Source organism: Geotrypetes seraphini, chromosome 7 (assembly GCF_902459505.1).
Source record: "Geotrypetes seraphini chromosome 7, aGeoSer1.1, whole genome shotgun sequence".
Classification (NCBI taxonomy): Eukaryota; Metazoa; Chordata; class Amphibia; order Gymnophiona; family Dermophiidae; genus Geotrypetes; species Geotrypetes seraphini.
The window spans coordinates 83,252,020-83,266,268 of record NC_047090.1 but is presented as its reverse complement, the minus strand read 5'-3'; the positions used below and the strand labels follow the sequence as shown (position 1 = coordinate 83,266,268).

Here is a 14,249-nt window from a genome sequence, read left to right as displayed (position 1 = left end):
TTTATCCCTAATATAGTAGATGCTCAGTTTATCCAGCACCCAAGGGGATTGGTAGATACCAGATGAATGTAGTTTTTGGTTGTTTGAGAGTTACCATAAAAATAGGCCTAACTAATATTATATCATACACTCTGTATTGACTTGATATTAATACTGAAATACAGTAAATAAAAGTAAAGAATTCCCCTATCCTAAGACCTGAAATTCTGTTATGTCTTTTCCTTCTCCGATTCCAGCCTCCTCTATTCTCTCTCTCACTCCATCTGCAGTTTAGTCACCCTTCCCACCTCCCCTTTCTGGTCTGAGTCACTTTGTCCCCCTCCCCAACTTATGGGCCCGGCATCCATCCATCTCCCTTGTCCTTTTTTACCCTACAGGACCAGTATCCATGTCCCTTCCTCCCCGCCCCCCACACCCCTGGGTCTGGTCTCCCTTACCTGCAGCTCTCTCAAAGCATCAATTGCAGCCACAGATCTCCCTCCCTCTCTCCTCCCGAAGCATCAAGGCAGCTGGTTCTGACAACACTCCCACCTATCCAAAGCAGTGGTAGCCGGTCCTGACAATCTCCCTTCCCTCCCTCCAGCCCCCGAAGCAGCAGAGCTGGTCCTGACAACCTTCCCTCCCTCCTATCCATGCCCATCCAATGTGTCTCTCATCCTCTCTTTCCTCACTTCCTTCTTACTCTTAGTTCAGCATCTCTTTCCCTTCCCTTAGCGTCTCTCTAAGTGTGTCAAACTTGTGCTATTTTGTGTCTTTCCATTTATTTTTTCCCTTTCTTTCAGTCATATTTTTCTTTTCTGTTTCTTTTACTTTTGTTTGGTTCAAAAATGTTTTAATTTTTGATCAATTTTTAGTTTTGGGCCTACAGGCTCTTCTTTTCAGCTTGTTTTCAGGCCGAGGGTATCGACTTGTTTTCGGTATACCATCTACTTGACCATTGAGTCTTTTGATCTCATGTCAGAGTTTTCCCTTTGATGTCCAAGGCTCTTAGCAGCTTCAAGCAGTGCACTCAATGTCACAGGATTATTTCAGGCAAGGATCCACATAACTGGTGTATCCAGAACCTAGGTCTTGATCATCGGGATATTTCTTGCATGCTGTGCTCTCACTTGCAGAAGGGTCTCTTAAAGCCAGAAAGTTGCAGTTTGAGAAACTTTTTTGGTTCACTTTTCAACTGCATTGACTATGTCTGGAGACTCCGCCAGCATCGACACCAGTACTGACAGCTATGATGATGCACTCCACCTCCTCTTCGGTGATTCCACTGTCATTGGGGGAGCCTTGTAAGACCTCTAAGAAGCATAAACATCTCTCCCTCTCAAGGCAGGCATTGGCATCATCCCAAGAATCATTGCCATTATGCATTCTAAGCATCAGTGCACTGATGCCAGATCGCCGTCTTAACAGTTGGCATCTCTTCTGAGGCGTACCTCGACACTCAAATCTACCAGTGCCTATTGTACCCTTGTCAACATCGGTACTGTCACCATCTCTGCAGGAACAGCTTTGCGTGCTGTTGCAGATGCACTCTGTCCCAATTCCTGCTTCCACATCAACTTCAACTCGGTTTTGAGCAAAGCCCCAAAACTCCTTCAAGCCATTGATCTCGGATGCCACTATACCGACTATCTACATCTGCATCATTGTTAAGAGAGTACAGTTCATCATCCTATTCTCGATGCTCCTCTTGTCGTTCCTCAGTAAACTCATGTTGATGATCGTCCCAGCACTTACCCTGATGCTCCTCATAACGATCTTCTCGACGTTCTCCTCGATGTTCGCCTTGATCTCATTCTGCAATGCCTGATGTTGAGGGGTGTAACTCAGACTTATCTCTGTGTTTTTCCAGTGACTCCAGAGCTGTCAGTGGATGAGTCTTATGGTATACCTTTGGATCCATTTCCTCTACTGCCTTGTTGAAGGTCACCCCAGAGAAGTTTGTCCTTTATAAAGTTCATAAGCACTCTCAATAAATATAGAGTTTGAAAAATAACTTCTAGCACATCTCAAGGATGCATTCAAACGACAAAGAGTAGCCTAAAGTTCCTCTCCACAACCTCATGAAAGAGGCCTTATTTAAAAATTGGGAATCTCTGTATGTTCCAGAAGTTCCACACAAATTGGACATGCTTTACTGGATCCAGTCTTGCCCTGGCTTTGACAGACCACAGTTATAGCACCAGTCTGGTTGTAGAGTCTACCTTGAAGAGGGCAAACAATACCAGAACTTATGCCAGTGCTCCCCTTGGGAGAAAAGGCAGGACTGGATAAGTTTGGATGCAGGGTGTTCCAGGACTCTCTGCTGGCAAATAAAATTTGAAACTACAATTTTTACATAACTTTTTATATGAAATCTCTCATCCAAAAGATGTCCCATTATGACCAAAATATACTATCGGAGCATTTCCCTTCTTACCAACATCAAATGAATGATCTCCTAGAGATTAGAAAGTACATGGTACGCTCTGCATTTGACGCTTTTGATATTACACCTCATACTTCTGCAGTCTCGATCACAATGATAAGACAAGCATGGCTAAGAATTTCAGATCTATATGCCAGTGTTCAAGACTCTCTCTCTAACACAGTGTATCGTAAACTGTGTGACGTGGCACACTAGTATGCCTCCTGAGATTCCAAGAGTGCATGGCTCACAGAGGAGGAAGAGAAGCGCCAGCCAGCTGACTTGCCTTTTGCCGCGTATCTCCCTGGACTCCTGCCTTCTGTGTCTTCTTCAAACCCCTGGAATAACAGTGTCAGCTCAGTGTGCTTTTAACTTGGCCACAGAGCTGCCGCGGGGCCTTTGCTAAGTCGATCCATTACAGTGATGCGACTTCCTCTTTCTAAAGAGGAAGTTGCATCATTGAAATGGGCCAGCCTAGCAAAAGCCCCAAGGCTGTTAATGAAAACCACGTCTTAATTAATCCTCGCAGCAGCTCTGTGGCCAAGTTAAAAGCACACTGAGCTTCCGATAGACAGGAGGAGTACTGCTTGGCAGGGGAGGAGGGGAAGGGAGAAGGGGTACTGCTGGACATGGGGAGAGGAAGAGATGCTGCTGGACAGGGGAAAGGGAAGGGAGAAGAGGTGCTGCTTGACCTGGCAGAAGGGGAGGGGAAGGAAAGATGCTACACACTGGAGGGGAGGGTGAGATGGTGGATGGGGAGAGAACATGGGTTGGGGAGTGGGAAGGAAGGATGTCACTCGAGGGAAGATGCATGGAGAGGGAGAGAAAGTGTGGAGGAGGCAGAAAGGGTTGGACTCGGAGAGAGGGCGAGATGGATGGAGATGACAGAAAGGAGGAAAGGAGAAATGTTACACTTTGGGGGGGAGGGGGAGAGGACAGAGAGTAAATAGTTGGACTCATGGAGGGAGAGAGAGAGATGTTGGTTAGGGGAGAGAAGGAGGCCCAGAGGAGAAGCATTCAGGAGGAAAAGAAAAAAATGTTTGGTGGAAAGGAGGGAGAAATGTTGGACTGGAAGGAGGCCAAAAAGGAGAAAGGGAAGGAAGATGGACTACAGAGGGCAGAAAGGAGGAAGGGAAAGAGAAATGTTACACTGAGGGAGGGAGGAGAGATAACGAAAGCAAGGGAGAAATATCAGACCAGGGAATAGAAGGGAAGGAGGGAAGTCTGGTAGTGCTATAGAAATAATAATATTTGTAGTAGTAGAGATGCCAGATTATGGGAAGGAGAGGAGAGAGGTGTCAGACTGGGAAGGGGGAAAGGGAGGGGAGAGATGTTGGACTACTGGGGAGGGGAGGAGAGAAGGAGAGAGATGTCAGAACATGGAAATAGGAAGGGAAGGGAAGACATGGAAAAGTAGATTTTGAGAAGAAAGCAGACAAATTGAAAAATTGAATGTTAACTTAATGCCAAAGATGGATACAAGGCAGAAAGTGAAGACGGAGAGAAAAACAGTCAATGGATAAGAAGGCACTGGAAACATAGTTAAAAAAGCACAGAAAAATAAAATCACCAGACAACAAAGGTAGGGAAAATGATTTGAAAAATGAATGAAAAAAATTGCATTAGAATTAGTAAAGGGTGTTTGGGATCTGGGGAAGAGCTTGGATGGGTCTAGGGTGGAGCTTGGGAGGTCTGTGGTTGGGGGTACTTGATATTTGTTAGACTTCCCTGCTGGCATGCCCTACTGGCATTTCAGGACCTGTCTGGAGGTCCTCTGTGCATACGTCGATGTCAACGTGATGATATCATGCATGCACACGATGTCATCACGGCGACATCCGTGCACTCTGGGTGCCTCGAGCGTGGCCACTACCTTTAGTGTGCCCCAGCTCGAGAAAGTTTGAGAGACACTGCTCTAACATATCTTGTGTAGGGAATAATTTGTTCAGAGATCGATAGAGGAGGCCATAGAGAAAATCACGAGTCATACTGACTACATGACTACCTTGTTCTCCTCAAAATCTCATAAGTATCAGTCGCCACGGAGATATTCAAACACCTCCAAGCACTTCACTACTTGAGACACAGACATAGTCAGCCTTCAACATCCACTCAGCCAACAACTCAGACACCCCAGAAAACAGAGGAAGCAGAAAACTTCTGCAGCACCTCAGTCCAAATAGCAATATTCTTTTTGACTTCCTCCTAGAGAGCAAGGTCAGTGTTTCTCAACCTTTGCCTCAGACTCTACCCATAGGAAGTTGACTCGCCCATTACCATCAACACTGGTCCCTTATAACATCGGATCATTGGGTCCTTCAGGTGGTGAGTCAGGACTATGCCCTTTGTTTACAGAAAAAAATCTCCAAACTACTCCCTTAGAGAATCTCTTTTTAACTGCCAGGAAAGGGCTCTCCTTTGCCAGGAGCTCTTAGCCCTCCTCCTCCTCCTCTTCTTCAATGCCCTAGAACAGGGATATCCAACCTGCGGCCCGAGGGCCGCATGAGTCCCTGTGAAGTATTTTGTGTGGTCCCGGTCGAGGGTGATGCAATGTTTTCCTCTGCTGCCCCCAGGTGTTTACCGTCTTGCTGGCTCCCTCCTCTGTCTTGCTGCAGCGTTTGTGCGGCCCCAGAAACATTTTTTTTCAGCCAATGCAGCCCAGGGAAGCCAAAAGGTTGAATACCCTGCCCTAGAACAAGTTTTTTCTGCAGGAGAGGAGCTGAGGTTTCTACTCCAAATATTTCTTTATATTGAAAGAGACCGGAGGCATCCATCCAGTTCTAGACCTCCATGCTCTCAACAAATGCTTGGTGAAGGGGAAGTTTTGCATGATCTTTCTAAGAACCTAATTACCACTATTAGAGAAAAACAACTGGTTCTGCTCTCTAGACCTCAAAGAAGCATACACCCGTATTTTCATCCTATCTGCAAACAGGAAATACCTCTGCTTTCGAGTGCCACTTTCAGTACAAGGCGCTTCTATTTGGTCTGGCATTGGTACCCAGAATATTCATGATGTGCTTAGTAGTAGTAGCAGCTGAATTCCTCCACTCATGAAGTTTTCACATGTTCCCTTACTTGGACAACTGGTTGATCAAGGTCTCTACGCATCAACAAGCTCATCAAGCCATGAATGAAATAATTTGTCTACTGGAGCTCCTGGGATTTGCTGTCAACTATGGGACATCCCATCTAGAGCCTAGTCAAACTGTAGAATTCATTGGAACCCTCTTAGACACAACTCAAACTTGTGCTTTCTACCTCAACAAAGATTCAATACTCTAATTCGAATTTGACAGAAAGTCTTTTCTCGTCGCCACATAACTGCATATCAAATGCTATCAGTCCTCAGTCACATGGCCTCTACAGTATATGTAACTCCATTTGCCTGTTTACATCTCAGGGAACCTCAATGGGTACTTTCAAGTTTCAAGTTTATTAGGTTTTTATATACCGCCTATCAAGATTAAGCGGTTTACAATCGGGTACTCAAGTATTTTCCCTATCTGTCCCAGTGGGCTCACAATCTATCTAACATACCTGAGGGTATGGAGGACTAAGTGACTTACCCAGGGTCACAAGGAGTAGTGTGGGATTTGAACCCACAGCCCCAGGGTGCTGAGGCTGTAGCTCCAACCACTGCATCACACACTCCTCCTTTCAACCCAATGGTCTCAAGCCACCAAACTACTATCCCAAAAGTCACTTCAGTGGTGGTTATCTCCGATCAATTTCTCTAGGGGCCTTTTATACCAGATATCACCACATCAAAAGATATTGGCAACCGATGCCTCCATGCTCGGATGGGGAGTCCACCTCGATGGCCTCCATACTCAAGGCTCTCAGAGTCCTCCTGAAAGAGCTCTCCATATCAATCTCCTCAAGCTTCAAGCAATCCGCAATGCTATATACACATTCCAGGATCGTCTCCTCAATCAAGTAGTACTCATCTGCACAGACAACCAAGTAGCTATGTGAACAAGCAGGGTGGTACAGGGTCTTGCCTGCTCTTCTAAGAAGCAATCCACATCTGGTCCTGAGCGATTTCTTTTTTCTTTTTTTTTCCAATGTTTTATTAATTTTATAAGATTAGTGAACAAAATGTACAAATATTAAGTAAAACAACAAATCATATGTACAAAACAATAAATACAAATATTAAATAAGACAAGAAATAGATCATATGTACATATGCATCATGCATATGAGGGGACCAGCACATATATTGTCGGCATATGGTAAGCAGCAATCATTAAAATATAGTGAAACTTTCAAGAGGCATCAGCAGCTAAATAAGTTAAGGATAGCAATATATTCTGAAACTCTGTTTTTCAATGGTCTAAAGCACAATAGGTTTGAACAGGGCTCCATATTTTGAGAAATGTGCTAGTGGAATGATGTTTTCCTGCGATTACACTTTCATATTTGTTAAGAATAGTATGTTAAGAAAGTGAGCATTGGGCTCCGAAAGGGGTTGTATGAGGCCCTGTTGACCTAAAACAATAATTTTGAGATTTAGCAGCTCTTGGATCATTAAAATAGAGGAGCTGGTTTTCCAAACTCTTTCCCAATAGATTTTGATCTGAGGACATTGGAAAATCATATGCAGCAACGTACCCACAGAACTCACATGACCAGCATGAATTGGAGACTTTATGTGAGAATTTAGCAATCTTCTGCGGTGTTCAGTGAGCCCGATGTAAAAAGAAATATATTGATTGGAGTACTGAAGCAGAACGAATTGATTTAAATCTTGTCCACACCACTTGCCATACTTCATCATTAGTGGATATATCCTGGGCGATTTCTAACATTTTTCTGAAAGCAGTCTACCTATCAGGAAAAGAGAATATCTTAGTCGCCAAGTTGAGCAGACGCCTACAACTGCACGAGTGGTCACAAAGCTCCACCATTTACATCAGATCTTTGTAGACTAGGGAACTCCAGAAGTAGATTTCTGTTTCCCCCTACAAACACAAACTTCCGCTCTTCTGTTCCAGATTCTACACTTTCAAATCGTCTGGAGTCAGATGACTTTCTCCTCAACTCGTGAGACAAGTTCCTTTATGCTTTCCTTCCAATTCCTCTACTCAGACTTCACCAAAAACAAGCCACCATGATTCTCATAGCACCTCGATGACAACATCAGCCATGGTTCCCTCTCCTTCTACAATTCAACATTTGGGAAGCCATTAAATCTTTCTAACGTTGCTGACACAGAAGGAGGGCCCTTTCCTTCATCCCAGTCTGTTTATTAGCTCTCACAGCATGGTATTTCTCTCCCAACCAATAAAATGCCTCTGTACTATCTGCACCAGTGTCGGCCATCATTGAAGCCTCTAGAAAGCCTTCCATGCAGTGCTTCTATCATTTTGGCTAGTTTCGCAACCTGGGCTCGGTACTTGGGCCCATCTTATTTAATATTTTCATCAGTGACCTAGAAGAAGGAACATCCAGTGAGATGATCAAGTTTGCAGACGACACAAAGATATGCCAGGCAATCAGATCACAGAAGGATAGCGAGGAACTCCAGAGTGACTTGTGTTAGTTAGAGAAATGGGCGGAGAATTGGCAGATTAAGTTTAATGTGGAAAAGTGCAAAGTAATGCATTTACGCAGAAAGAACAAGGAACACGAGTATAGAATGTCAGGTGCAACTCTGGGTAAGAGCAAACAGGAAAAGGACCTGGGTGTACTGATAGATAGGACCCTGAAGCTGTCGGCATAATGCGTGGCAGCGGCAAAGAAAGCAAATAGAATGTTAGGCATGATAAAGAAAGGAATCATGAGTAGATCAGAGAAAGTTATAATGCCACTTTATAGAGCAATTGTCAGACCACACTTGGAATACTGTGTCAAACATTGGTCTCCCAACCTAAAGAAGGATATAAAACTGCTGAAGAGGGTGTAGAGACGAGCAACGAAGCTAATAAAAGTTATGGAGAACTTGGAATATGAGGAATGACTTAAGAGACTGGAATTGTTCTCCCTTGAGAAAAGGAGACTGCGATTGAGACTTTCAAAATACTGAAAGGAATCGACAAAATAAAGCAGGAAAAAAAATTATTTACATTGTCCAATGTGATAAGGACAACAGGACATGGACTGAAGCTAAGGGGGGGACAAGTCCAGGACAAATATCAGGAAGTTCTGCTTCACGCAACGAATGGTGGACACCTGGAATGCTCTCCCAGAGGAGGTTATTGCGGAATCCACCGTTCTAGCATTTAAAAGCAAACTAGATGCACATCTCCTTACGAGAGGCATAGAGGGATATGTGTGACTAAAATTACGCCAGGTGTATACCTGGCTGGGCCTTCGTGTGTGTGGATCGCCAGACTTGATGGACCGAAAGTCTGATCCGGAGAGGCAGTTCTTATGTTCTTATGTAATGTTAACTCACTGGATCCAATTGCCTGTCATCGGTCCTAGATTATCTTCTACACCTCCTAACTCTTGACTAAAAGCTACTTCAGTCAGAGTTCATCTCAGTGCTATTAGTGCTTTTCATACACCACTTGACAAAAAGCCATCGTTTGTACATCCTTTAATTTTCAGATTCATGAAAGGCCTTCTCCATACCAGACCTCCAATTAGAGAATGACATGCTGGGTAACCCGCCAAAACGATGGGGAAAAAACTGTATTCACCATGGCTACAGGGACAAGGCCATTCACCGCCCCGTGGAGCGGTGAATGGCCTTGTCCCCGCAGTTAAGGGAGGGAATGCGCACGGTCACCTATCGAGCTCCCTCCCTCCTTACTGCCACCGAGTCTAAACATCTCCCTACTCCCTCCCTGCCCCTTATCTTTGTGGCCATGATTTCTAAACTGCCTTCTTACAGCAGCCAGAGCGTTGAAGCTGTGTGTGGCTGCCGTAAAGGTCATCTCTGACAAAACTGGAAGTTGCATCAGAGACAATCTTTCCGGCAGCCATATGCAACTTCAACGTTCCGGCTGCTGTAAGAAGGCAGTTTAGAAATCACCGGCCATGAAGGTAAAGGGCAGGGAAGTTGTTGGACCGGGCCTGTTGTCCCGGGGGGGGGGCGTGGGTGCATGGCAGAAGTTGCTAAGAGGTGTTCTCACTGCAGGGGAGGGGTGAAAGCGCCACGAAGGTAAAGGGCAGGGAGGGAGAAAGGGAGGAAAGGTGGGGTGGAGAGGAACAGACACTGAAGGGAAATGGGTAAAACAGAGTGGGGAGAAAACACTGAAGGGACATGGGGAAGACAAAATGGAGAGAAGACGCTGAAGGGACATGGGGAAGACAGAGTGGGGAGAAGACGCTGAAGGGACATGGGGAAGACAGAGTGGGGAGAAGATGCTAAAAGGACATGGGGAAGAGAGAGGGGGGAGAAGACGCTGAAGGGAAATGGGGAAGAGAGAGTGGGAAGAAGACAGAGATGCCAGACTATGGGGGAAGCAGAGGGAAGAAGATGGGTACCAGACCAATTTGGAGGGGGGAGAAAGGGAGAGGCACAGTTACAGAGCAAATGGAAGACGCAGAGAGAAGAGAGACAGTGGATGGAAGGAATTGAATGAGAAGATGAGGAAAGCAGAAACCAGACAACAAAGGTAGAAAAAAAAATTATATTTCTTTTTCGCTTTAGGTTAACGTAGTATATTAGTTGTGTTGATAAAAATTTATAAACAAAGCCCTGCCAGCTGAACATCTCTTTCTCCAGTTCAGCAGCCAGAAGTTTGATTTATAAGGAAGGAATAAGCTAAATATTACAGTACTGAGGCTTGTATGGAAGCTGCGGGGACGGTGATGGGGCAGTGAATGGGATGGCAGTGACAGTGAAGGGGATGGGGAAGTGACGGGGATAGATATTTTTTCCCCATGTCATATTAGTTGTGTTGATAAAAATTTATAAACAAAGCCCTGCCAGCTGAACATCTCTTTCTCCAGTTCAGCAGCCAGAAGTTTGATTTATAAGGAAGGAATAAGCTAAATATTGCAGTACTGAGGCTTGTATGGATGCTGCAGGGATGGTGATAGGGTGGTGAATGGGATGGCAGTGACGGTGACGGGGCGATGAAGGGGACAGGGAAGTGAAGGGGACAGATTTTTTCCCTGTGTCATTCTCTATCTCCAATCAAGCCACCTCTTGTAACTTGGGACCTTAATGCTATCCTTTCCACTCTTAATGAAGTCTACTTTTGAGCGACCCTCAGCTTCATCTCTTAAACATCATACTTGGAAAGTAACATTCTTTATATCTCTCACATCTGCATGTTGAGTCAGTGAACTTCAAGCCCTTGTGTCAAATCTTCCCTGTACAACATTCTCCCGTGACAGGGTGGTTCTTCACACTCATCCCAAGTTCCTCCTGAAGGTCGTCTCGGAGTTTCATCTAAACCAGTGCCATAGTTCGTCCTGTCTGCTTTTCAAGACCACATTCTTACCCTGGTGAAGCGGCACTGCACACTTTGGACTGTACACGTGCGTTTGCTTATTACTTGGATCGCATCAAACTTCACAGAACTTTCACTCAACTGTTCCTGTCTTTTTATCCTAACAGACTTAGAGCTTCTGTCACAAGAGAACCATCTCAACATGTCTGGCAGACTGTATCTTCTTATACTTTGCTCGGGCTGGGCTGATGCTTTAAAGATGTATTACAGCACATAAAGATTGAGCAATGATGACTTTAGTAGCACATCTACATTCCACTCCCATTTAGGAGATCTATAAAGCAGCCACCAGGTCCTCAGCTCATATTATCATATCCCACTATTGTTTGAACAATCATTCCAGACAGGATACTCGGTTTGGCCAAGCAGTTCTACAAAATGTATTCTTCACTTCGATGCCAATTTCCCTTCAACCTTTATGGTTTCACCAAGCTCATGAAAGTTGTCAATAATCCTCTTCTCAGAGGTACGATCCTGGCAGCTAGGGAATCCCACATGTGAGATTATACTGCCTGCTTGTCCTTAGATAAAACATAGCTATCTGTAGTAGGAGTTATCCGAGGACAGCAAGCAGATATTCTTACAACCCTTCCTCCTCCCCTAGTTGGCATCTTAGCTTTGTTACTGAACTAATAGGCCCACAAGCCAACGATAGGTAGGAAGGCACCAGTATGCGTGGTATGGACTATCTTTGAGTAGTAAAGTGACAGTGCACTTTTTGACTGTCCGTGCCAGGTCCCATGAATGACATCACCCACATGTGAGAATATCTGCCTTCTGCCCTTGGATAATACCTGCTACAGGTGAGTAACTATGCTTTCTGGGTAATTTAGAAAGTTAGTTTGACATCAAATGTCTGTAAATGTTAGACTGGTTCTTTTACATAGCAGATCTGTAATAAGGTTATAACTGTGTCCTGATTTCTACTTTTCTGTTTCTAGCTCCGGCTTCCTGCGGTTTGTGAGAGTGTTGTGTAGCATGTCTTCAGATGAACGGAAAGCGTTCTTACAGTTCACCACAGGATGTTCGACACTCCCACCAGGTGGTCTGGCCAACCTTCACCCTCGTCTCACTGTCGTACGCAAGGTAGGTATTACCTTGTTACAGCTATAATACAAGAACTCTGTAATCAGCAATACTGTGCCACAAAGAGGACAAAAATCCCCAGGGCAAACTAAGAATCAAGTTTTTTCTCTGTTCTTGATTGCTGAGTTTGCTAAGGAGTGTATTGTTGCTGCACTGCACAGAATATATGAGAACTCCTGTTGTAAAACCATTTTTTCCTAAAGCTTTTCCCTGCTCCTTCCTTTCACGATAATCTCTATTATATTATTCTGCTTAAGGAAATTGCTGCTTGCTCATGTCCATAGATTACTATGTCTGCTAGGCTGAGAAAATACAAAACTTGAATGTCCAGTTGCTTCCCCACAGAAGAAAGTACATAATAAAATTACTACTTCTCACAACACTGTGCTCTTTTTTACAGGTGGATGCTACAGATTCCAGTTATCCTTCAGTGAATACATGTGTACATTATCTAAAGCTGCCTGAGTATTCCTCTGAAGAGATAATGAGGGAGCGCCTGCTAGCTGCTACTATGGAGAAAGGCTTTCACCTCAACTGAGCTATAATGAAGATACAGATAGAAAGACTATTTTTATACTAGTGACACCCTGTTGTGTTTGTGTGCTGAAAATATCCAGTCTCCAAGCTATGTTCTAAAGGAAAAAAGAACTGGACCTTTTTATTTTGTTTGGGAGTTTGTTTAAAATTCTGTTTACTTTATTACCACCTTTGAGGCTTTAGAGGAGGACATGGAATAAGTTTCTTAGCTGCTAACTGAAACTTAAATTCCCAGGAAATACATGGCTGACATAGAGACTGTGTAATGCTTTCTTTAAAGTGCTGGTGCAGGGTAATAGCACTCTACAGGGCTGATGCAGAGTGATATGTGTTCTTGGAAAGGCTGATGCAAAGCGACAAGCAACACTGTGCAATGCTTTCTCTACAGGGTAGATGTAGAGCAGCACTATGTGATGCCCCAGCAGGGCTGAAGTAACTGGAAATTATGCTGTCTCCATTTGGTATTTTCAGAAAAAAATGGGGAAAGCAAGAAGAGAAGAGATCTAAATATTTTGTATTTTCCCCTTCAGTATTGACTGATACATTTTTAAATGTATGTAAAATGTTGTCATTTAATATCTGATACACTACAGTGGCCATCACTGATCTTTTTTTTTTTTTTTCTTTTTTTCATTAACCAGTGGAAAATCTGATCCCTGAAATATAGAGTTAATGGGCATTTCAAATTCTTTCCTTTTTTTCCCCCTATGGTGCCTACAAAATTGGCATATTGAAGTAGTTCTCTTTTTCTTTTTTTGCATATAATCATGCATTTCCTTGGTTTAGTTTTTTTTGTGTTTGTTTTTTTTTTTTTTTTAACTGGGAGTAATAAATTTTATTTCTTAAATGCCCTGCTTACAAAGATCAAATCCTTTGTGTGGGTGTGTGTAGAATGCAAGTCAACAATAAAGCTATTCAACAACAACAAAATACTATAAAAACACTGGTTCTAAGTGCAAGGCACAATTGAAGCAAGATTTGCTTTATTTGTATTTTTTTTGTATATTACAAACATTTTATTTAACTTGTTGCGGTTTGAAGTAAAATGAATAAGATTGCAATGTGTATGCTGAAGAAAACCATTAAAATGTTAACTGCGTAAATACTGGTTTGCTATGTTTTCTGACTTTTTTGTTGACAAATAATATTCATTCAGGATGGAACTTGTAAAATTTTGAGCATGCTAAGTGCACCAAAACAATCTCCTGAATATTTTTCCTCTCGTTTTCTTTGATGATGAGTTTTGTGTTTCTTTTCATAAAGTGGAACAGTAGAGGGAGCAGATCAAAATAGCACCAGTATCCAAGTTATAGAAAATGCAGTTTAATACAAAGTCTGGAGTTAAAATATCAAACCAGCCCAATGTAGCCACATTTCACTTCTATAAAGCTGCATCAGCGACATTTATTTCTGATTAGACATAAAATCAAATTAAAAATAAATCATAAGAACTTAGTGTCCATATCTATTGATTTTAATTAAAATTCAGGTGTTTTTGAGGCAGATAGAGGCTTTGAAATTGGATCTAAAAATCCAAGTTGGTCATTGGCAGCATTTTAGCGCCAAAAAATGGCTCAGGAGAGCTAAACAAAAGTTCAAAAAATGTTGGAAAAGGGTTTTTTGAAGGTTGGGGGATCCAAAATCAAGTCCCATAAACCCCCTAAAATGCAACTAAAATCTCTCACCCCCCAATATCTCCTATAGACTGTACTCACAGTTGTGCTGGTGCTGTTTCATCTTCAGCTTAAACAGTAGCTGGGAAATGGTGAATACTCCTGCCCCTAACAAGCATAACAAAAAAGTTTTAG

The 14,249-nt window shown here is 43.2% G+C and overlaps 1 protein-coding gene across 10 annotated transcripts in view; it reads left to right on the top strand.

The window, feature by feature from the left end:
• HECTD1 (HECT domain E3 ubiquitin protein ligase 1) overlaps positions 1-13,544 on the top strand; it is a 365,311-nt gene extending 351,767 nt beyond the window's left edge. For all 10 annotated transcript variants that reach the window (XM_033952151.1, XM_033952152.1, XM_033952156.1 and 7 more), the window contains 2 exons: positions 11,760-11,904; positions 12,305-13,544. In XM_033952151.1, coding sequence (XP_033808042.1) covers positions 11,760-11,904; positions 12,305-12,442 — 283 coding nt within the window. In that variant the 3' untranslated portion in view covers positions 12,443-13,544. The remainder of the gene's footprint in view (positions 1-11,759; positions 11,905-12,304) is intronic.
• The last annotated feature ends 705 nt before the right edge of the window (positions 13,545-14,249 follow it).